The sequence below is a fragment of the Malania oleifera genome, chromosome 9 (genome assembly GCF_029873635.1).
Source record: "Malania oleifera isolate guangnan ecotype guangnan chromosome 9, ASM2987363v1, whole genome shotgun sequence".
In the NCBI taxonomy this organism is placed as follows: Eukaryota; Viridiplantae; Streptophyta; class Magnoliopsida; order Santalales; family Ximeniaceae; genus Malania; species Malania oleifera.
This window is the reverse complement of record NC_080425.1, coordinates 17,285,765-17,311,361: the sequence shown is the minus strand read 5'-3', so window position 1 is coordinate 17,311,361 and position 25,597 is coordinate 17,285,765. Positions and strand designations below refer to the sequence as shown.

Here is a 25,597-nt window from a genome sequence, read left to right as displayed (position 1 = left end):
TTAAGGAAAGGTATAGGTCCCACTGAAGAACTTTTAAATATAAGTTATTTCATCTTTGGCAAAAACACATCAATTCGAATAGCCTATGGCAAAAGAATCTACAGAGCAATACAAAGAGAGGAAGGAAGAGCCAAAACTTCATCCAATCAAATAAGCATATCAATGGAGGTCTCATGAGAACCCTTAAGGGACGTTTGGTCCGCAGAATTTTTGAAATTTCAACATTCCAGGGAATTTGGGGCTGAAAAATCTGATGTGGTGGAAATCTCACATTCCCCGGGAATGATACAAAACATGGGGATCCCGTTCCCATGAAAATATTTTTTTTTTGGACTAAATTGCCTCCACAGTTTTAACCAATTGGACATTAATGCCCCCATAACAGAAATAGAAATCAAGAAAAATAAAATAAAATAATATTATTGCTATGCTATAATCTAGGAAGCACAGATACAGACAAGAGACATGGATATGACACAACACTAACACAAAGATAAGAAAATTTTTATGATATGACAATTTCAAAAAAAAAAAAAAAATGAGGATACAACACAGCAAGGATATGTTTTTCCTTTTAGATGACATAAAAATGTACACATTCAGAGATGTTTTTACTTTTAGATAACAAGTATTGTGGTAATTTTAATTTAAAATGAAATATTAGCACCATTCATGCAAAATTATCAGTTACACATTTTACAGGCTACACTAATAAATTCACCAACTACATTCCTACTATGGGATATTGGTAAAACAACAACAACAACCAAAAAAAAAACAATTCAATGTCATGGCTCATCAAGATATTATAAAAGAAAACACACACACGCACACAAATTAACAAAGGGAGGCACTCTGGTGATGGCTTTAGAGAGAGAACAGGAATTCTGGCAATGCTCTATAAGGCTAGCGCAGTGGCACTAAGGTTCCTAAGTTCAACTACTCCAAAGTCAAAGAACCTCTTACCTCTTTGTCTCTCAACAACTTTTCAAAAAAACAATTAAGGGTTTTGTTAACAGAATTTGAGAGAGCAACACACGCAGCATTTGCAAGAAGTGTCCTAGAGGTGTCCTTGCCGTGTCAAAGTGTCTCCACTGTGTCCAAAGTAAAAATAAATTAATTCCAACACAGGTTAGGCACTTCAGGCTTCTAGAAGTGTCAGTGTTTCCTAGGTTATAATAGTATACCATAATAGTTGAAATTTTGAAATCATACTGGCCACAACTTCGATTAAATATACCTACCATATAAAAGTTATAAAGAAACAGAAATCAAGAACAAAATGAAGATAATATTATTGCTATGCTATAATAGTATAACATCATAGTTGAAATTTGAAATCATATTTCCCTCAATTACTTTGGTTAATTGGACTATTATGTGTTGGATTTTTTTTATTTATGACGATTGAAAATTTTAAAACATGGATTTAATTTGGTAGATATTCTAAATAGGTTTTAGTGCAATAATAATATATTGCTCATACAAGGTTAGGTAATAATAATAATATTTTTGAAATTTGTATGAAGATTCCTATGTTGAACCAAAGACTAACATGAGCATTTGGGTACCTTATAATGTGAACCAAACAAAAATACATCCCAATCCTAGGAATGAGATTCCCAGGAATGTCATTCCATCGGAATATTTTTTATTCGAGAACCAAACACCCCCTTAATGACTAGGCATATTGTCAATCAACTTCACCAGCATCAAGAAATGAAAATTCAAAATCACAGTGAGCAGCATCAGCAATCCTCCATGAACCATCTTTTACCTGTTCGGACTATGTTAATCATAGAATGATATCAGAAGCATACATGCATAGGCAATCCAGCACATGCAGTCTCAGCAGACCATCATACAGCGTGTAATGAAATGAGGACTACAAGCAACAGCTAAAAAAAAAAAAAAAAGACAACACATTTAAGTATTCACACAGGCAGTTGCATATGGACACAATCTAACAATTAATAAAAAAAATAAGTAACTTGAAGTAACCAATTATAAATTTAACAATAGGCAACCTTTCAAAAGTTTGCAACTCACCACTGAGTACTAAACCCACCCGAGTCACTGTGAATCTGTGACCTACTGAATCAACCAGTTCATGTCCAGCTTTAACATTAATGAGGGCAATGTAATGGGCCAAGTGACTAGCCCACCACCTCAATTGGCTGAGGCATTTAACTACAAACACTTGTAACTTTCACAATCAAATTCCTACCGATTTGTTATCCGTAGGTGTCTTCCAAAGTGCTGTTGCCAGAGCACAATAGAATCTTTGAGATCTTTTAGGAAATTTATGAAGCACCATGTAAGATATTCTGATACCATCTCTATTTATGCTATTATGACTATTTGAGCCCATCTCAGATTGGCCCATTTAGTCACCTATAATTGGAATGATAAAATTGATGATTCTTTGCCTGTGGCAAACAAAAATGATGAACCTATTCCACCCTAAACCGAGCAGCTCTTCCATTCATCCTTGATTCTTTGCCTGCAACCTCAATCCACCTTTAACACAGAATCTGTTCTTGATGGTAAACCCTGAATCATACCCATTCAATCTCACCTTAAGCCCATAACCATAGCCATAGCTCATCCTGAATCCTACCTTCAGTCATAGTCAGAATCCTAAAGATCTTCTGATCCTCTTTGAACCTTAAACTCACTGTTCATCCCTCCGTCCATTACATTTTTTTTCTTAAGTGAATCACTATCAGTAGAGACTCCAGATAGGGCAACATTGCTTGTTTAGGGCAGATATGAAAGTTTTCAAGTTCAATGAACTGGACAATAGTTCTATCTGTAACTCTGAATTCGTTGAAAAGAGCTTTTCCATCTTGGTGTTGAACAAGAAAAAACTCCAGTGGGCCTTACACTAAACCTTTCATTTTGGTGAGGACCACGTGGACTAGATAGAGGATCTGGGGGTTTGCTTTGCGAGTGGGTGGAGGCTTCACACAGATAAAAACTGCTCACAAACAAATGAGGTTATTTCATGTGCTTTGGAAAATTCCAAGAAAAGGGTTGGAGCCCATCGATATGTTCTCCAGAGCATAGTTAATAAAATCTTACGATTCATAATTTGATTCATACAATTCGCATCAATTCCACACCAAATTGATTCGAATCTTACAAATGAAGCTAAAAACAACTGAATCGTTGAGAATCGATTCATTCATGAATCTAAGAGAAGAATTTGTATCCATCAATTCACACAATTCTAGACCTTTCATATCAGCAAAAAACAGCATTTCTTTTTTATTTATTGCTTTTATTTTACATGATTACCTTCTATTCCTTGTCTGTCAGTTTCGTGCTCAAAAAGAGCACAAACTAGAAGTTAAGTCTTATTTTGCTTTCACAAAACCATTCTTTGCTCTTGGAGGAGTGTTCTACTATTAAGAAGAAAGGGCAGAACTCATCAGCTAAGGTGGTACTCATGTTTCATCATAATGTTAAGATTCAAAAGTTGCTTCCTATTTTTTTCAGTAGTTTCTTCAATGATTTTCATTTTTTAAAGTTAATTATTATTTTTATTTTGAATTCAAGAAAAAATGCATGAAATATTTTTTTTTTTTATTGTTGATAAACACCACAAGTTCAGCTTTTTTTATTCCTTCCCTTAAACAGCATAAAATTTATTTTTTTTATTAATATTTCTTGAATCATTCCCCTAATTTTTATTTGTTTAGGGAAAGCAAGCACATGAAATATGATTTTTTTTATTTTCAAAATTTAAATGTGTCTTACTATTTTGCTTCTTGTTCATATATCAATATATGCATGACATTTAGAATTGATTTTGGAAATTTATACCGAATCTTATGATTCAATTCTCAATTCTTAATTCCCCAATTCAAATTTCAATTCACAAAATGAATCTCGATTTTGTCAATGGAACAACAAACAGCAGAAGATTTCTTTCCTTATTTCAGGCCACAATCTTTCCTCATTTCAGCCCACAATTATTTCCTTATTTCTCCATTCATTATTTTGTACAGTTAGCATATATTTAGTTTACATGTATAGGGCTTGACAGATTATAGTTTACATGTATGGGGCTAGAATCATGCTAGAACTTATTTACTTTCCATGTATAGCATTCTTGTAAAGTCTATATATAATATACAGAACTCAAGACCAAACCATTTGGTTCATTCACACAATATTTTGACATGGTATCAGAGCCTGATGACTGCTAATTTTTTTCCCCTCGAATTTCGTTTTTTTGTCTTCTCGGTTTCATAGGTGTCTCTCGTTTCTGTGGCTGTTGTGGGTCTATTCTCTTCTGGAATTTTTTGGTTCTCTGTTTTTCGGTATTTCTGTGGCTGAGTGGCTGTCGGAACAGCTTTCTGTTGCTATTCCGGTGCTTCTCTGTCCTTGTGATTCTTGGCACAGCAGGTTTCTTGGTTTGCAATTTATTTTTAGTGCAGGCAGGTTGATCAGAACAGCTTTCTGCTGCTGTTTCTGGTGCTTCTCCGTCCTTGTGATTCTCGGCACAGCAGGTTTCTTGGTTCAAGATTTAATTTTTAGTGCAGGAAGGTTGATCTTGGTTCTTTCTGTTGCTGTTTCTGGTACTTCTTTGCTCTTGTGATTCTCGGACACAGCAGGTTTCTTGGTTCAAGATTTATTTTTTAGTGCAGGCAGGTTGATCTTGGTTTTCTTTGTACCTGCGTTGATTTATTTTTGGGCTTCTCGATTTTCCAGTAGTATTTTTCTTTCGGCACAGTCTGTTTTTTTTTGGGCTTCTCGATTTTCTCCTTTATTTAGAATGGACTCCACACCTGTGTGTGCCAAGTTTACAAGCAACAATTATTCTACGTGGGCTTTTCAATTTGAACTTTTCCTGAAGAGAAAAGATCTTTAGGGCCATGTTGATGGCACAGATTGTGCACCCAATCCTGAAAAATCCAAGGATTCAGCGGCTTGTCCTTCATGGGCTGTGCTTGATGCTCGGATTATGTCTTGGCTTCTTGGCTCGGTTGAGCCATATATTGTCCCCAACTTGCGACCTTATCGCACTGCTCAATCCATGTGGACTTATTTAAAAACAATATATCATCATAAATAACGGTGCCCGTCGTTTTCAGTTAGAGCATACGATTGCCATGTTTCAACATGATAATCGTTCAATCCAAGACTATTAGTCGGCGTTTCTAACTCTTTGGAATGAATATTCTGATCTTGTTACCGCGGACGTTCCTGTTGCCTCTCTTCCCATTATTCAACGTCTTCACGAGACTAGTCGTCGATATCAGTTTCTTATGAAACTCCGCCCTGAGTATGAATATGTTTGCTCTTCTCTGCTGAATCGCTCTCCTGTTCCTTCTCTTGATGTTTGTTTTGGTGAGTTACTTCATAAAGAACATCAGCTTAGTACTCAAGTTACTCTGGCACAATATCATGGTAGTTCAGGGTCCGTCCTTATGGCTTATGCTGCTCAACAACGAGGACAGCCTGCGCTTTCTAGCACCTTGCAGTGTTTTTGCTGTAAAGAATTTGGGCATATCGCTGCTAATTGTATTGCTCTTACAGCAAGAAGAAGGGTCACATTATCAAAGACTGTCGTATCCACCCGCAGAATCGTCAGGCCCAGGCATTACAGACTTCTGTTATTGTACCCCCCCCCCCCCCACAATGACTTTTGCGGCCCCTAGCTCTTCTTCAGGTGACTCCTCTATTCCTGCACCTCCTATAGCGAAAAACTGCACACCCGAAATGGTGCAACAGATGCTAATTTCGGCATTATCAGCAATGGGGCTCCAAGGTAACAATTCTACTAAACTCTAGTATGTGGACTCGGGTGCCTCTAATCACATGACGAATAATCCCACTACTCAGTGTCATGTTCGGCCCTACGCTGGTCAATCTACTATTCAAATTGCCAATAGTAGTTCTTTGCCAATAGCTGCTATCGGAGATGCCTCTTCTAAGTTCACTGATGTGTTTCTTGCTCCTCAGCTTTCCACGACTCTTATTTTTGTTGGTCAATTAGTTGATAACAATTGTGCTGTTAATTTTTCTGGTGATGGTTGTGTTGTGCAGGACTAGGTAACTGGGGAGCCGATCGCGAAGGGACCTAAAGTGGGGCACTTGTTTCCACTACCATTGCCTGTTCCAGAACTTTCTCCAGTTTTCTTCTATTAAGTCTTTTACTTGTAATAATGTTTCAAATCTTAGTATGGTGTGGCATTATCGTTTAGGTCATCCCAACACTTAGATCTTATTTCATGCAGTGTTTTGAAAGGCGTTTTTGAGCAGTGCGTATTGGGACAAAAACGCCTCAAGGCGCGAATGTGTAAAGGCATAAATCCAATAAAGCGTACGCCTCAGCCAAAAAATCGTATGCCCATGGTTTTAAATAAAGGCCGCGACCGTTACGTAACGCCGTTACGTAATGGTTTTTTTGGTTACCAATACCGTTACACACCACGAAATCGGTGGGAAGAAAAATCACAGCCGTAGCAGCCGTTACGGACTACGACCATTACGTAAAGGCCGCTACAGCCATTACGTAACCGCTACAGAACTGTTACACCAAAAAATTATTCTATTATTTACTTTTTCTTCTCACTTTTTCCCTCTCTTTCATATATCATTCTCAATATACCAAGTGGCAAAAGGAGGAAAAGATTATAAAGAGGATGACAATGATACAAAATTTACTATTTCTTTAAATACTCACAATAGATGCAATAATTAACAATTTGAAAATACTAACTTGTTAGGAAAATATTTTATTTTGATAATATTAGTAATGTGATATTTATGTTTTATATTTTTCAACATCAACATTCTTTCTTTTCTAGCTATTTTATATTTGTATTATTCATATGTCTTATGTGTCTAATAGATTAATGAATTGTCTAATGTATTTTGTTTTATTAATTAATTTAGCACACATAAGAATTTGTCACAGATAAGAACAATGAGAAGTATAAATACACGCACACACGTAATTTTTCTATCAATGGTGGTTAAACAAATGTAAACTTGTTGCAATTACCAAACAACTTAGTTACTCGAACTAAAGGATCCAAAATACACTAAAACTCTTTCTAAGAAGGGCTAAAAGCTTAAAACATGCAAGTACGCTAATATGCACAAGGTTGTGCGTGCTTCAAAAAAATTCATGGCCGTTACACCTGCTTCCCGTTACGTAACATCCGCTACTCCTGCTTCCGTTATACCCGTTACTGTTGCATTATGCTACCCGCTACCGCGATTTAAAACCATGCGTACGCCTCAGCCAAAAAACCACGCTTTTTTACGCTTCATATGCAAGGCGTATGCCTTTCAATATTCATAAGTCCATAACCCAAACCACACTAAAACCATATCCTCCCTCTCTCTCCCACGAAGCTTCTTCTCCTCTGCTCTGTCGCCGAAGCCTGACGAAGCCTTTGCTCTCTCTTCGAAGCCTGGACGAAGCTCAACAAAGCCTCTGCTCTCTCTTTCAAAGACTCGACGAAGCTTGGCGAAGCCTCTGCTCTCTCTTTCAAAGCTTAGATGAAGCTCGACGAAGCCTCTACTCTCTCTCAAAGCCTCTGCTCTCTCTTACAGCTCGACGAAGCCTCTACTCGAAGCTCGAAGCCTCTACTCGAAGCTCGAAGCCTCTGCTCTCTCTCAACGAACCCTCTGCTCAAAGCTCGAAGCCTCTGCTCTCTCTCTCTCAAAGTCTCTCCAACGAGTCTGACTATATTATTTTTACAATCAACCAAGAGTTGACTAAATGAATATTAAAAATTATTCTCATTTTCTCATGAAAGTTGGGTTCAAGGCCGAAGAAGTTTCAGGCGTCTCCAAACAGGCCCTTAACAGGTTGGAGGAATTTGTAATTTGGCTTTTTCTCTTCTGTTTGAAAACTTATGACTTATTTTTAATACTTAAGAATTATATTTTTATTTATTTTCCATTATTTAATATTTTTCTCATTTTTATACTATATATAAGTCTTTTATTTATTAATTATTTAAAAAATGCAATCCCAAAATGCTTACGCCTCAACACCTTGAGGCTTACGCCTTGCCTCACGAAGGGTAAAATGCCTCGCCTTACACCTTCGCCTTTTAAAACACTGATCTCATGTATTGAACTCTATTTTACTTGGTAATAAAGAATGTTCTTCTTTATCTCTTGAGTGTGTTTCTTGCAAACTTGGTAAAAGCAAAACTCTTCCCTTCCCTTTGCATGCTAGTAGAGCTTCTCAGTGCTTTGATCTTATCCATAGTGATGTTTAGGGACCTTCCCCGGTTAGTTCACATGAAAAATTTAAATATTATGTGACTTTCATTGATGATCATAGCAGATTTACTTGGGTCTACTTTCTTTGCTCTAAATCTGAGGTTTTTCGTACTTTCATTGAGTTTTTAGCATATGTTGACAATCAATTTTCTGCTTCTATTAAGACATTAAGCACAGATTTCGATGGTGAATATTTGTCTACTGAGTTTCAGGCATTTTTGGCTACTAAAGGTATTATTCATCAACGTTCATGTCCCAAGCTACTCCCCAACAAAATGGAGTAGCCAAACGCAAAAATCATCATCTCCTAGATGTGGTACGTACTTTCTTGCCAGAATCCTCTGTTCCATCCTTGTTCTGGATTGAGGCTCTAAAAACTGCTACTTACTTGATTAATCGTTTACCTTCTCAAGTCCTACTCATGGAGTCTCCCTATTTCCGCTTATTTGCTAAGCAACCTAGTTACGATAACCTCCATACCTTTGGTTGTGTATGTTTTGTTCATTTACCTCCTCATGAGCGACATAAATTATCTGCTCAATCTGTTCGATGTGCATTCTTGGGATATAATGTGCGTCAAAAGGGATTTGTTTGCTATGATTCTACATTACATCTTACACGCATTTCTAGGAATGTTATTTTCTTTGAAAATCAACATTTCTTCTCTGTGTCATCTGTACCTTCCTCTTCTACTGTGATTCTCCCCTCCTTTGAGGAGCAGTTCTCGAATCCTCATCAAGTCAGTTCTCGTTTTAAACCAGGTATTGTGTATACGCGACGCTCCCGCCCACAGTCTCTTCCGGTGGCTCATCTGATATCTGATCCTATCATGCTCTAGATTTAGTCAGCTGCAGCACCTCTAGAGCCTTTGGTACGTCGCTCTCCTCAAGTGTCAGTACCCCTGGATAGGTATGGGTTTCCCTCTTCCAGTTCTGGCAATTCTGTTTCAGCTTTTACTGTTGCATTGTCCAATTTAGATATTCCCACATCCTACTCACACGCTGCCAAGCATGATTGTTGGCGACAAGCTATGCAGGAAGAAATTGCCGCTCCAGAGGCCAATCACAACTAGGACATTGAGCCTTGTCCTCCCACCATTGTTCCTCTAGGTTGTAAATGGGTTTACTTAGTCAAGGTCCGATCTGATGGAAGTCTGGATCATTACAAAGCTCGCCTTGTTGCACTTGGGAATAATCAGGAATATGGTGTCAATTATGAAGAGACCTTTGCTCCTATGGCTAAGATGACTACTGTTCGTACGATTCTGGCTATTGCTGCTTCCAGTGATTGACCACTACATCAAATGGACGTCAAGAATGTTTTTCTTCATGGGGATCTTAAAGAGTGTGTTTATATGAAGCCACCCCCAGGCTTGTTTTCCTCTCCAACATCACATGTGTGTAAACTTCGTAGCTCTCTTTATGGTCTCAAACAAGCTCCGAGGGCCTGGTTTGATAAATTCCGCACCACTTTATTACAATTTTCATTCAAGCAGAGAAAGTATGACACTTCGTTGTTTCTTCGGAAATCAAACATGGGTATTGTTGTTCTTTTGGTTTATGTTGATGATATTGTGATTACTGGTTCCAATTCTGCTTTACTTGCTCAGCTTTAGACTCATCTCTCAAAGTCCTTTCATATGAAAGATCTTGGGTCTCTCACATATTTTCTTGGTCTTGAGGTGAATCGTAGTCCCTCTGGTATTTTACTCAATCAACATAAGTATGCTAGTGACTTGGTGGCTATAGCTGGCCTTCAGGAGGGTACTTCTGTTCATACTCCCATAGAATTAAATGTCAAGCTTCGCAAAAAGGAGGGTGACTTACTTGCTGATCCCAGTTTATACTGGAAGTTTGTGGGAAGTCTTGTCTATCTCACCATTACAGGACGGACATTTCTTTTGTTGCACAGCAAGTCAGCCAATTTCTTCAGACTCCTCGTCATCTTCATTTGGCTGTTGTCCGTAGGATCATAAGCTATGTTCAAGGCACTTCTGCCCATGGTTTATTCTTCCCTACATGGAATTCTACTCGCCTTGCTTCTTATAGCGATGCTGATTGGGCTGGTTGTGCGGATGCACATTGCTCCATCACTGGTTGGTGTGTGTTCTTAAGTGATGCATTGATCTCTTAGGAGAGTAAGAAGCAAGACAGAGTCTCTAAGTCATTGATGGAATCTGAATACTGGGCAATGTATCATGCTTATTCTGAAATTATTTGGCTTCGAGATTTGCTTGCTGAGCTAGATTTTTTTGAGATCGATCCTACACCTCTACATGGCGATAATACGAGTGCTATCCAAATCACGGTCAATCATGTCTATCATGAGCGCACGAAGCATATTGAAGTCGATTGTTACTCTATCCATGAAGCATTTGAAGCTCGTGTTTATTCCACATATGTCCACTAAATTACAAATTGCTAATATCTTCACCAAGGCTCTCATTCGTCATCGACATTGCTTCCTAAGTAGCAAATTGAAGTTTGTTGATCAACCCGCATCAATTTGAGGGGGCTTGTCAACAAAACAGCAAACAGTAAAAGATTTCTTTCCTTATTTCAGCTCACAATCTTTCCTTATTTCAGCCCACAATTATTTCCTTATTTCTTCATTCATTATTTTGCACAGTTAGCATAATTTAGTTTACATGTATTAGGGCTTGACAGATTATAGTTTACATGTATGGGGCTAGAATCATGCTAGAACTTATTTACTTTCCATGTATAGCATTCTTGTAAAGTCTATATATAATATACAGAACTCAAGGCCAAACCATTCAGCCATTCACACAATACTTTGACAGATTTGACAACTATGCTCCAGAGAGCTTAGAGGCCTCTGGGCAGTGGAAACTTCTGCTTGTATGAAGAAAATCTCTAGCCTCAAGAAAGAGAAACAACAGAGGGCTGAAAATCTAGTGTGACAGTATGGGGATAGAGAGCAGGGAAACACACAAAAAGATTGAAATTGGGGTGGAACCAGAGGGGTCAGAAAGTCCCGCTTGGGTCATATGCTGATGTGCTTCCAAATCCTCTGCAAAGGACTCCACACTTGCCAGTGGAACTAGATCCATAATCGAAGTTATCCATTGGGGAATGAACAAGGGAACATTGTGGATGCACTGAGATTTGACAAATAGGATAGGAGAGTGCCTACTAAATTTGGAAAGCTCTTTTGAAATTTGAATTCTAAACTCCATGGGGCTGTGGATCTTCTGTCCAAGGCCTCCATTCAGTGGTCTTCAAGTTAGATGCTTCTTAAAGAATTGCAAATGGGTCACTAAAGTTGTAAAACCTGATGGGCCCAAAAGAAACACAGCAATGAGATGGGCTGTTAGAAAGAGAATTCCAATTGGGCCTCACTTGAAATGAAAAAAAAAAATCAGTTGGGGCAACCTATCCAGGCCAAAGGGAGATAGGCCTTGTCCTCAGCTGGGTCTGGAAGGATTGTCCTTGGCCATGCTACCTCCTTCACCTCTTTTCCTGAAACCACTTCCAGCTCAAAGCTACCATAGAAAAGGGAACCAAGGGATCCTTTGGAATCAATACTAGAGAAGTACTTTTCAGAAAAGATGCTGAATTTAAAAAGTGCTTATAAAAACTATTGAACCGGAGAAGTGTTGAAAGTCACAAAGGTGTTTGCTTCTGTTTAAAATAAGTGGTATTAAAAATACTCACTTTTATCATCGGTGCTACATGAATTTATATTGTTATATTTAATCAAATAATTAATATGTTATATTGTTATAATATATAACAAAATAAATGAATTTTTTTAATATATATTTTAATTTTAAAACGTTAATATTTTCTAATTAACAATTTAATTAATAATTATTTTAATTATTTTTAATTAACATTTAAATATTTTCTATTAAGTAAGATAATATAATATTTTTAATTTCAATTAACAGTAATCTTTTTATTAATGTATATTTTATAACATATGGCTATCATATTAATTTATATTAAAAATAATATTATTAATTAAACTAACATTTTTAATTTATTTAATGTTAATTTAAATTAAAAGATGGTTCTTTTACATTCCAAAATTGAATTAAAATTTCATTAATAACTGATGTGTCATAATACACAATAAATAATTTACAATTCTTTTTATATTTTTTAATTAAAAATATTAATATTTTATAAATAAAAATTAGTTGATAATAATGTCATTATTTTTTAATTAAAATTTAAATATCTTCTATTAAGTAAAACAATATAATATTATTTTTAATTAAAAATAATCTTGTTATTAATGGATATTTATAACATAAGATTATCACATTAGTTTATGTTAAAAATAGTATTAATAACTAGATTAAAATTATTAACTTATTTAATGTCAATTTAAATTAATAGATGGCTTTTTTATTTATTCCAAACTGAATTATGTTTCATCAATAATAAATATGTTATAATATTTAAATTTAAATTAGTAATATTTTCTAATTAAAAATTATGTTAATTATTATTTTCAATTAAAATTTAAATGTTTTTATTGAGTAAAAATAGGATAGTATATTATTTTTTAATTAACAAAAATCTTGTTCTTAATGCACATTTATAATACATGATTATCATATTATTAATTTTTAATTAACAAAAATCTTGTTCTTAATGTATATTTATAATACATGATTATCATATTAATTTATTTTAAAATAATATTGTTAATTAATTTATATTTTTAATTTATTTAATGCTAATTTAAATTAATAGATGGTTCTTCTTCTTCATTCCATAACTGAATTATGTTTCATCAATAATTAATATGTTATAATGTTATAATACATATTAAATAATATGTGAACATTTTTCTAATATTTTTTTAAAATACAAAATTACCACTAAAATTGATTATATTTACAAAACTGACCTTGCCTATGAATAATACCACTAATAAGTGGCCAAAAAGTTATCCTTCATTACTTCTCAAAAATCACTAAAAGTTCTCAAAAAAGTAGTTCCGGAAAATCACTTTTTGTGATAAGTACCTGTTACATACAAGCCAAGCGCTATTTAGCTAATGGAGTTCCCATGAGGTTAGTGAAGAAAGAGAATCTAAAAAAGGAAAAGTAGGTGCAAGAGGAAGTATCACAATTGATAGATATGCCAACAATTGCAAACAAAAGACGCAAGGGACGTAGGATTTTACAAAGACAACATGAATGATATGATATTCCAATACGAGGACCGAGATTCAGTGGAGGTGACTGATTCACAGGAAGAGGAATTGGAGAGATGTTAGTTTGTCCAAAAAAGTATAACTGGTGTAAATTTCCCAAAACTCCAAAAGAAGAGGGTGGAGGGGGCTGTAAAAGCTTGCTCATAAGCGTCAGCGTGTGCACTTCAAGCCCCTAAAAAACTCTCTTGTTCCTCCCTCTCCATAAACACTAATTCACACAAAGAAGTAGGTAGTGAAGAAGTAGATGCTTCAAAAACCCAATAACTCTCTCATTTGCACAAAAGGGTAGTGTGATACTGTGATAGGGAGCTGTCCAAAACAGCATAGATTTACCTCACCATATCCCTGCCAAAAGATGTCAAACTCCATTATCTTCATCAATGCCCATAGCAATCATCAAATTTCAAATAACCTGCTTAAACTGCAGAATTGTCTGCCATAGAAATCCTTAATGATCATACTTTATACAACTACTACAGTTAAGTCTAAATCTTTACTGTTTTGATGAAAAAATTTTCTTTCCATCCCAGAAATCTAAGAGTGTGTTTGATTGGGGAGAAACGGAGAGAAGAGAAAAGAAACTAATAGGGCAGAAGTGAAGAGAAACTTGTTTCCCTCTGTATTTTTCGGTTCATCAAGAGGGAAAACCTGAAGAAATCAATTATCTTCCTGTTTTGTTCAACTTATGGGAGAGAAAAGAAAAGATAACTATACAGTCATTTTACAATATTACCCTTGTAGTGCAAGATAGTAATGCAATGGAAGCATATTAAATATTTTTTTTTACAGTTTAAAAAATATACAATTTCTTTAATATTTAATTGCATAAGATTCCATTGAATGCTGAAGAAACCTCTATGCACATTAAACTCCATGATCACAATATTTTAATTGACCAAAATTTTTTAGAAATATCAAATTGTGTAAATAAAATACATTAACAAAATTTGTGGTTTTAGGGATTTTGTATGTTGTTAAGGGGCATAATTATCTTTCTGCAAATGTGTGAGTTATTTTTCCTTCTTTCTCTCCAAAGCCCACTGATTTAGGAAGAGAAAAAAATAAATAAATGGGTCTTTGTCTATCCCTTTATCTCTCCACTTCTTTTCTTTTCTCCCAACTTACGTAAACCAAACACAATAATTGGAGAAAAGCTATTTCTTCTCTCCTCTTCTGATAACCTTTCCCTGACCAAACTCACCCCAATGGAAGGGGAGGAAAAAGAAAACTGAAACTTGGCATCACTCCTCACATTCAGGATCATGAAGATAGAAACAATCAATTGGGTACAATGAGCTTTATTAAGCTAACTTTCATTTTCATAAAAACCGAGCATCACTTCCAAATTCTTTTCCCTTCTGTTCCTTAAGTTTATTGGCAACCAAACAGAAAGCAACAATAACTTAAAATTTGAGTAGATGACAAATCCTAGCTCTAACAATACCAAATTTATGCCTGGCAAAGATGATAACAGCATCAAATTTGCAAAGCAAATAAATATATCTGGATTCTGTTAGTTTATGAAGAAAATGTAAAAGAGGATGACAGAAACCACAAAATTAAACTCTTTTAAGTTTTTAATATTTAATGAAAATGCCTTCATCGAACCTCAACTGCGCAGATCATATTCGCAAAATAAATACAGCAGCGAGTAAAAGAATTCAAAACCAGACAATTATTTTATTTTCTTTTGCTCCATCTTCCTATCATGCAAACAAATCTAAATGGATCACAATTCACAAATCCAACACCATCCAAAACGCACCTCATAGTCATTCCTCTGAGCTCCAGGAATCTCCAGCGCCTCAACGTCGAACGAATCAATCCTCGGCCCCGTCCGGATCAAACGCTGCTCGGCGTTGTCGTCATCCTCCGAATCCGCATCACCGTGCTGCCCCAGGTCCTCGTCATCACCCTCCTCGATTTCCGTCTCCTCCTCCTCGTCCTGGAACACCCACCTCGATTCCGTGGAGTCCATCGCCACCAGCCCCCCGTTCTCCCTTTCTGGCGCCTCCTCCGCCATCAATTTTCCGACCAACTGTTTGGTCCCCGAGAAAGCACTTTCTTGATCGAGAAAATATTTTCCGGTGAGAGAAAAAAACAACTAATGCATTGCAACTGGAACCCTAGATTTTGGGGGTAGAGAAGAAAAGGCATGTGATTGATCAAGGAACTTGTTGAAAGGGTGGTTGAAGGGGCTAGCACACATGGCTCACGGCTGTTTGCTATTTCGGGGAACGGCGTGCTTTAGCGCGGGCAGGTCCGTGGTATAGCGCAAATCGAAAATGGGTGCGCAGTGTAACTGATTAACTGTATAAGCTACGATTATGCGACGACCGGGGACTGAGGCAGGCGGGCGGGCGGACGGCCGGACGGACGGACGGACTTTTTATTTTCAGTAATAATATTTTTTATCTTAAAAGTTTTTATTTTCTTATATGTTTAATACAACACAAACTATATTTAAGAATAAAAAGTAATCATCTTAAAAATAAAAAAATAAAAACTCTAAAAAATAAAATAATGATATATAAATTGGACTAAGCAATATAAAATAATTATGAATGTAAATATGACGGCTCTCAAACAAAATGTCCAATATCATTCATCACTACCTGCGCCCTCCCTACCGCCTTGAATTTACTTTGAGACAAAACCAGGCCCCTTCCCAAATCATTTGAAACCCCCACCTCTTGTGGAGAACCCAAATGGTACCTTGGGTAGTGCCTTGACACCTCCATCCGTCCCGAAAATCTAAATTATAACTTCTACTTTTGATTTTTTTTCAAATAAAAATACTTATAAAAATTATATTCTTGCAAACTTTCAAAAAATTAATGAAAACATAAATTAATAACCATAATTCTCTATATCACAACATAATATAAGTAATCACAAACAATAATTGAGTCCAAAATAAATTAAACATCACAAAAGTTCCAAATTCCCAACAATTCCAACTAAAACAGCACAATATCAAATTTAAAAAAAAAATCAAAAAAAAATCAAAAAGAGATTCAAATGTTTCAACAAATTAGTTCAAATGAATATTGAAATGTTCCAACAAAAATAATGAAAAGGGCAATGATGCTCCCCAAACTGATTATTGTCATCACACACAATAAGTCTGTATCATGAAGTTGCACTAGTTAACATATCTCTGATGTCCTTAACATCAAAAAAAAAATTTATAACACATATTTAAATAAGTATGTGATGATGGTCAGTTTGATTAAATGACCAAAATGGAGATTGGCAAGTCTTTTTACCTTTCTCTAACTTTTACTTGTTATTTATGACTTTTTTTTTGCTTCTTTTTTTGTCATTTTTTATTGTACTCGGTGATCTAGGACAATCGAAAATGGTATTGGGGTCTGACATTATTTTTGATCTCGTGCGAGCAAATCGAGGCAAAATTCTTATCATTATAGTACTTTTTCTACCCTCTTTTTGTCAATTCTAAATACACCGAGTGATTCAGTACAATTTGAAATGGTAAGAAGAAGTTTAATAGTGATTTTAACCACGAACATAAAAACTAATGTTAGATCCTTATCATCTAGGCTTTTATGCTCTTTTTTTGTCAATTCTGACTACACCCAATGATTCGATGTAATGACCCGGAATTTAAATAATTGGAAAATATAATGAATAAAGTGGATTAAAATAAAATAAGGGATAAAGGAAGAATTTTTAAGGAAATAACAAACCTCGTCAACGAATGTCCTATATTCGTCGACGAGTGTCCTTTTAAGATCGTCGACGAATTCTGTTTCTCGTCGACGAAAGAATCCTGAGAGAGTATATTTGGAACTCTGAATTTCGTCGACAACGGTATCTTCTCGTCGACGAAGTCACTATAGCGCCTTGTCGACGAATCCCTGCCTATAAATAGGTTGTTCTTCATTTTTAGCGTGAAATCTCGCGAACTCTCTCTTCTCTCTCTCTCTAGAACGAAGCTCCAATCTTCTCTCTTCAATTTTGGGCTGATTTTGACCCAATTTGACTATCCGGTACCGCCACAAGGTTCGTGGGATCATTCTCTTCAAGGTTATAGGAGTTGATCGTTCGGTTGTGAGGTTTGGGAAACATCCCAAAATCAGGATAAGTTATTTTGGGATTGTCTTAAGGAATGTGGTTATTTGGAGCCTAGGAAGTAGTAAATAAATATTTTCCTTAAGATTTAAGTTAATTGGAATTTATTTTAATTAAGTTAGGATTTCTGGATTCAGGGTCCAAGTGAACGCTGCGGGTATCAATTCAGGGGTCCTGCCAGCTTAGTTTGAAAGTCAGGTAAGAGGAAAATTTATCAGGTTTTTCATGAATTAAAAATAGATTATGTGTTATTTATGTATATATGTTTATATGTGGGTTTAAAATGTCAGCCATGAAATTTATGTTTTCCGAGCTTAGGAAAGTTTATATAGTTATGTGTGTGTGAAAGTAAACGAATGAAAATGAAAAGGAATTTTCTAAGGAAGTAAGTAATGAAGGAAATGTAACTTCAGTATATAAACGTTAACTGTTGGTTGGCTTATTTTTAAAGGGAATGTATATGAATTTTACTGTTAAATTGTGTGGCATGAAATTCTGTGTGAATATATGTTAACTATACGAGATGCGGGTTAAGTAAGTAAAGCTTTATGAATAAAAATGATGTGGACAATGTTGCTTGTGTATGTTAATGTAAGACAGCTGAAAGACAGTCATGTTAGCAGATTTTAGGGCATTTCTATGTGGAAACTAACTATAACAGATTCTAACGCATATCTATGTGGAAACTAACTAATGATGGCTAAAGATCAGCTGTATTACGAAGGAATGAAATGAAAATATTATGCAATGAAATAACAATGGAATGACAATGAAAAGAAATGTGAAACGTGAACTATATGAATGGGAAAGAGTCACTTAAAGTGAAATGAAATGTAAAGTTAAGTAATAAACATTAATGAATGTGTATGAATGTATAATGATAGAAAGGAATGATGTATTATGATATTAGAAGTATGTATGTATGCAGAACATGTTACGATTGGGCAAGGCGAACTCTTCGCCTGAGGGCTTGCTAAGAAACGCAAATACACTAGTAGTTTCAGGTGTGGTAGTAGCTGCATAACGTACTAGTAGGGGTGAGCAAACGGTCGGTTCGGCCAAATTCGGTTAATTAACTGAATTAACCAAAATTTTCGATTAATGATTTCTGATAACCGAACCGACCGAACAAAGGAAGCTCACCGAACTGAACCCGACCAAATTACCTTTTCGGGTAATTTGGTTAACCGAATTTAACCGAAATAATTTGAAATTAATTAATAAAAACAGAATATAAGTGTAACTTTTTTACTAATTTGAGCTTAATTAAGCATCTCATATATTAATTTTATTAATAAAAAAGATATTTTGGTATTGAACTATAAGAGTAGAATCACTAGAATCATTAATTATCAATTCAGTTAATTCGGTTAACCGAATTGATAATTCATATTAACCGAACCGATAATCGATTAACTGAAAATTGGTAAAATCGTAACCGAACCGAACCGACCCTATTTCTTGACCGAATCGAACCAACCGAAATTGGTCGGTTAATTCGGGTTTCCCCGAATTATGCTCAGCCCTACGTACTAGGACAGAGGGAACCTACTTGTATGGGCGGGTAGATTTCCCTATCCTTAGGACCTTTGCCGGTAAACTATTATTGAATGTGTGAGTACGAGATTAATCTAGCACTTGAGGGCTTATTAAGTGAGGTGAATGCCCTGGTATGCTTTAGTTGTGACCTTAGGGTTACCTAAGTATCAGAGCAGAGGGGTGCTACTTGTATGGGCGGATAATCACCCATATTCTTGGGTAATCTCGTGGGTTAAATATTTGCATGTGATTGTATAGGTTCAGAAAACGATTTCAATGCTATGTAATGTTTTGCAAATGTATTTTAAAATGATATCTATATACCTCATATTGGTCACACGCTGTTTTAATATGTATATTTCTTCCCTTACTGAGATGTGTCTCACCCGAATATGAATGTTTCTTTTTCAAGACATCCTCGAGGTCGGGCCTAGAGAGCTCGATGGTTTTAGCATTTTTTAGGATTGTAAAAGAGAAAGGGTATATTATGATAAACTTTGGAGATGTAAATATTCTATGTTTTACGTTTTTATGTTTAAAGGTTATTGAATAGAGAATGGAATGTTTGTGGACATACTGAAATGTTTTGGGGGATATGTATATATGGAAATGCAAGTGTTGGATGGTTTTTATGGATTTATAAATAGAAAATAGAAAACTCTGGTATATTACGATTTTATGGTATTATGTTATATGGAGATTATGTTTATGTTTTCCGCTGCGTATATATATTATGGATTATGGATTATCATGATAATATCAGGTTTAATGCACCGGACCTAGGTTTAAGGGTTCAAGGCGTTACATTCGAGGCATTCCAAAAAAGTAAGAAGAGGTCAAATGGTGATTTTGACCTCAGACACGAAAATGAGATAAAATCCCTGTTGTTTGGGTTTTTTGTTCTTTTTTTTTTTAATAAATTTTGACTACAAAAGACAATTTGAAACTGCTCGAAAAATGGTAAGGAGGGATATGCCACTTATTTTAACCTCAAACACAAAAAATTTAAAACCAACCCCGATCATTGGGATTTTTCTACCTTTTTTTTTTTCTATTAACCCTGACTACACCGTGTGATCGAGGGTAATCCAAAATTGAAAGGAAGTGTCCGACAGTGATTTTGTCATCTTACAAACAAATTGAAGTAAAGGCTTTATCATTTTTGGCTTTTTGACTTTTTTTGACTGATTATGACTACGTCAAGTGATTTGGAGCAATCAGAAATTGTTAAAAATGGTTAAATGGTAATTATGGCTTCTTACACGAAAATTGAAGCAAAATTTTATTTTTTTGTATTTTTGGACATTTTTTGACACTTACGATATTTTTTACCATTTTTTTGTGCTCACCACATATATATTTTTTTTATTTTTATAAATTTTAAAAAATCAAAAAAATATTATAATATTAATTACTAAAATAAATAAATAAAAATATTATAATATTTGAAAATTTAAAAATATAAAGTCATAATGTAACGACTTGATTTACATGCCATTTTTTCCCCCACAATAAATTGTAAAATGTCACCATTCTGATACCTTCCAATATAAACCATAACATCATCACGGACCAGGTAAGGACCGTGAAACATGTATAACTATAAACTACCTATGCAGCGGAAAGTGGAAAGCAAATATCAGAGTCGGTATCTCTCCAAAATATACATACTTAACCATTCCCAAAATGCCTTCACCTCGATCTAGGGACTACTCAAAAAGTGACTTCCCAAAATACTTACCCTCCAAACAGGGCAGCACTACAGTCCCCTCTACCTGCGAGCCTGATCTGCTCGCCTATCTAGTTCACCTGAAAAATAATGGAATACTAGGATGAGTCAACTCTCAGTAAGACGAAATATGCTATTACTAGTGTATGGCAGATGAGTTTACATAATTGTAAAATCTGATTTAGAAGTACTACAAATAACTGAGTTTGAGAAAACATGTATAAATAATACACAGTATAGCTTATACCTATGTTGCTTAACATAAACTGTTTTTCTGAATATTTTATTCATAATACTTCTAATATTTATAGGTATGTCTACGGTTTCTGTAAATTTAGATGCATATATATATAATAACTGAGAAAATTTCCTTGGATGGATAACTGAAAGTCATGATTTAACCCCTCATGACAAAGTTGTGCGGCCCGCAAGCGGGACCTATTACTGGCTGACTAACCAGGATAAGTTAACTGAACTCTGAAAGTTAGATCGGCCTTCTCAACCCTAACTAACAGGGAGCCTATCCACAACATAGACACGATCGACTACTGAAAATCTACATACTATCTAAGTTTTATGGTTACACTCTGAACTGAAAATACCTACGGTACCGTGCTCTGAAACTAATATGGTCCATCAGGGTCTGATACCATATATATGTAATTGATATTTCTATATTACTATTTTACCATGATTCTTTTATAACTGAAATAACCATAACATGAAATAACTGTTATGAATATGCTGTGTAATTTGAATAACTGTAGATATGAATACTGAATATATGAAGTGTTATGGTTCTGAAATCTGAAAATCATGGTATACTGAAAATGATGTATTATTTATTTTTCTGAATATGTTCCATAAAATGTGATTTTGCAAAATTTGAAAATATCTATCTATACGTAGATATTTTTACATACATATATATACCATACATCATGATATTATGAAATTCGTATAAATTTTGTATAATAATATTTTCTACTAATATACTGTAAAGCATGATATCTGAAAACTATAAAAATACTATACTAATCTGATACTAATTCATGCCACACAACTAAATAAAGAGCCTCTGTATTGAAATATATACTTTCCTGAAACACATAAACCTACTGATAATATTACTAATTTAACTGACATTGCATATTTCCCTTACATGACTATCTGAGCACTAAATGCTATTTACAATCTCACACATGTGGCGTTCATAATTTCAACATCCTGAGATAACACACGTATAATTTCCCAATCAAACAATTGATTTTCACCTAGATAATTATCACATACATATTCTCCCCAAATCCATATATGCACAATTTCTAGACTACAAATCATTTATCATTTTACCTGGGTTCCTAATATATCACCCATTGAGGTCCTCAACCCATACCTACAGGGTCCCAAAACGTCCTATCCCTAAAAATATAATACCCTGATTTTGCTTCACCAAACTCCAGTATATTCTCATATAATAAAAAATCTAGGCTTAAATTAACATGGTAATACTGAAAATACCCAAATAATATTCTTACCCTAGTTTTGGGATGGTTCCCAAACTGCTCAAATCGAATTTTTGCTCCAGTTAGGTTGCAGAGAAACTCCCCAGGATTACTGTGGAGAAATGGAGCCGAAAACCTAGAAAGAAGGAGGGAGCACAGACTTTTAGAGAGAGAAAGTGAATTTGGACAAAATTTTGTGCTGAAAAGTGAATTTTTTGCTATATATAGGTGGCTGACCACATGGCTTCGTCGACGAGTTTCGAGTTCTGGAAACAGTCATCTTGGTAATTTCTCGTTGATGAGACACGCGTCCCCGTCAACAAGCCCAAGAGCCCTGCTCGTCGGCTAGCACTTCTAGACTCGTCAACGAGACCCTACTAAACCCCTTTTTAAAATTCCTTTTCTCTCTTTTCTTTTATTATTTAATTGCTATAATTCTTCAGGTCTCTACCTTCTCCCCTCCTTATAAAAATTTCATCCTCAAAATTTACTATCTATATTGAACATCATTCTTAACATAAAACGGGCTACTTATTTTATTACTAACCCTCACTTATGGCGGAGGAATACCGTAGTTACATTTGAGGTTCTGGAAGATTACAAACATACATAAATAAAAGAAAATTCTCCCAAAACCAAAACACTACCTATCCTATAATCTAAAATACAACTACACATTTATCACTTTGTGCTAAACAAAAATTATTTTTATCTAAACATTATTGGCTAATATTGTAACTCATTAAATAGGTGTGGGTACTTCTGTATGATTTCTTCCTCAAGCTCCCACGAAGCTTCTTCGACGGCATGATCTTTCCACAAAACTTTCACTAGCTAAATTTTCTTAGTGCGCAATTCATGTTCCTTTCTGTTTAAGATCTGTACTGGTGCTTCCTCATAAGCTAGTGAATCTCTAAACTCTATCTCTACATAACTAATTATGTGGGATGAATCTGAGACGTATTTCCTCCGCATGGAAACATGAAATACATCGTGTATTCTGGACAGGATTGGTGGTAGAGCTAACCTGTAGGCAATTGACCCCACTCTCTCAAGTATATCGAATGAGTCATTGTGCCTAAGGCTCAACTCACCATTCTTTCAAAATCTCATTACTCCTCCCAGAGGAGCTATCTTAAAAAATACTCGATCTCTCATGTCAAATTCTAACTCTTGGTGACGAACATCTGCATAACTTTTCTGCCGACTCTGAGTTGTATTGATTCTTTCTTTAATAAATCAGATTTTATCGTACGCCTGCTACACCAATTCTAGTCCCAAAACTCGCCTCTCACCCACTTCGTCCCAGTACAATGGAGAATGACACTTCCTATCATATAACGCCTTGTACAGTGCCATGTCGATGTTGGCCTTGACAAGCATTGCTGCACAAATTCGGCAATCTCTCTCCTTATGTCACTCCTCCAGAAATACCCTCACAGATCCTTATACATTTTAGTGCTACTGGGATGTACCGTGTACAAGAACCTGTGAGCCTCCTCAAGTGTAACAACCCGAATTTAAAAATGAAATTTAAATAATAAGGAAAGGGAAATGGAAACCGGAAACAGAAGGAAGCCATAGACTTCGTCGACGAATCCCCTGTATTCGTCGACGAAGGCTTAAGAGAATTCGTCGACAAACATAGGGCCTCGTTGACGAGAAAATACCGAGAGAGGTTCTGAGGTAGCCTGAATTTCGTCGATGAATACATGGTCTCATTGACGAAATTTGTGAAGGATTCATCGACAAAGGTCGGGCTCGTCGACAAAATTCTATTTTATATATGTACGAAAATCTGGGAGAAATGTTATTTTTTTAAGAAATCTCTCTCTCTCCTCTCTCTCTCTCTCTCTCTCTTTACGGTTCTCTCTCCCTTCTCTCTATATTTTCGGCCCCACCAGTCGTCAGATCGACGATCCGAAGCTACCACGACGATCTTGGCAGAGTTTTCTGCAAGTCTGCCAGGGCGAATCGTCAGGGAAACGAAGTTGGATTCCATCATAAATCCAAGGTAAGGCCTTTTATTCAAATTTTGGAGTCTTGACAGTTGAGAAAAGTGTCATACACATGAAAATACTAAAGTTTAATACTGGGGGTTTTCAGTTTCGAAGTATTGGTCAGGAAACCCCTCAGGCATTAAACTTGAATGCTTTTGAGTGAAAACTTTCTACCCAATATTTGAGCTTTTGGCAGTTGAGGAAAATATTGTATGCTTCGAAATACGGAACTTTAATTATGAGATTTTTCATTTTCAGGGTGTTGAGTTAGGAACCCTGCGAGTGTGGGGCAATTTTATTAGGGGCTTTTCCGGAATCAGGTAAGGGGATAAACTAAACTAGTACTGTTTTGGAAAATGCTTATAAATATATATAGTTATCATTTGATTTATGGAAAATGTATATGATTATATATATATGTCTTATATTTGCAAAATACTGTGAAAATGATCGTATGTTGAATATGTGGAAAATCTACTATGTGGCATGAGTAAAAATATTGTGTAATGCTGTTTTTTGGGAATGTGGATGATGTGGATTTTTATGAGGGAAAACCGGCGTAAGGACCGAGATGTTTTTGTATATATATATATATATATATCTGTGTGTGTGTGTGTGTGTGTGTGTGTGGATATGTTTGCCGGCGTACGGGCCGGGCTATGTGATTTGCCGGCGTACGGGCCATGCTATGTGATTTGCCGGCGTACAGGCCATGCTATGTTAAAATGAGAAATATCGGCGTACGGGCCGATGATTTTTATGATACATGCGATTGATGTGAAAATAAATGAAATAAGATATTTATGTATCACAGTTTTAGTATATGTATATGATATCAGAACCTAGTTGGCTTTGTTTAGGCTAGCACGTGCACGGTATTGTTGCTATGTGTCCATGGTCCTCGTGATTATGATATCTGTGTTAACGCCGCTGTACGGAGTGTTGTGAGATTGGATGGTCGATGTGGTTATGTTCGAGGAGTGTGTTGTTATCGCCCCTGGCGTACGGACCAGTCTGGGTAAACCCATCAAACCTACAGACTAGACTATCGACTTGGCAGTGGTCGGGCAACCATTGTCAGGTCCCACCTTCGGGCCACACAACCCAGTCATGTGGGGGTAATACATGACAACAGTCAGCTAATCACCAGGATTGTTTTATGTTATTATTATTATTATTATTATTATTATTATGACATGAGTTAAGATATGTTATGAAATGCAATATGTTCTGCCATGTTGATTTATATATATATATGTTTTCCCAGATTTGATGAAACA

The 25,597-nt window shown here is 35.6% G+C and overlaps 1 protein-coding gene across 2 annotated transcripts in view; it reads right to left on the bottom strand.

The window, feature by feature from the left end:
* The window catches only part of LOC131163807 (potassium transporter 7-like), a 56,581-nt gene extending 40,462 nt beyond the window's left edge, over positions 1 to 16,119 (bottom strand). Inside the window, exon 1 of one of the 2 annotated variants that reach the window (XM_058120571.1) lies at positions 15,215 to 16,119. In XM_058120571.1, coding sequence (XP_057976554.1) covers positions 15,215 to 15,472 — 258 coding nt within the window. In that variant the 5' untranslated portion in view covers positions 15,473 to 16,119. The remainder of the gene's footprint in view (positions 1 to 15,214) is intronic. The other variant, XM_058120572.1, reaches the window with a different exon arrangement.
* Between the last annotated feature and the right edge of the window lie 9,478 nt (positions 16,120 to 25,597).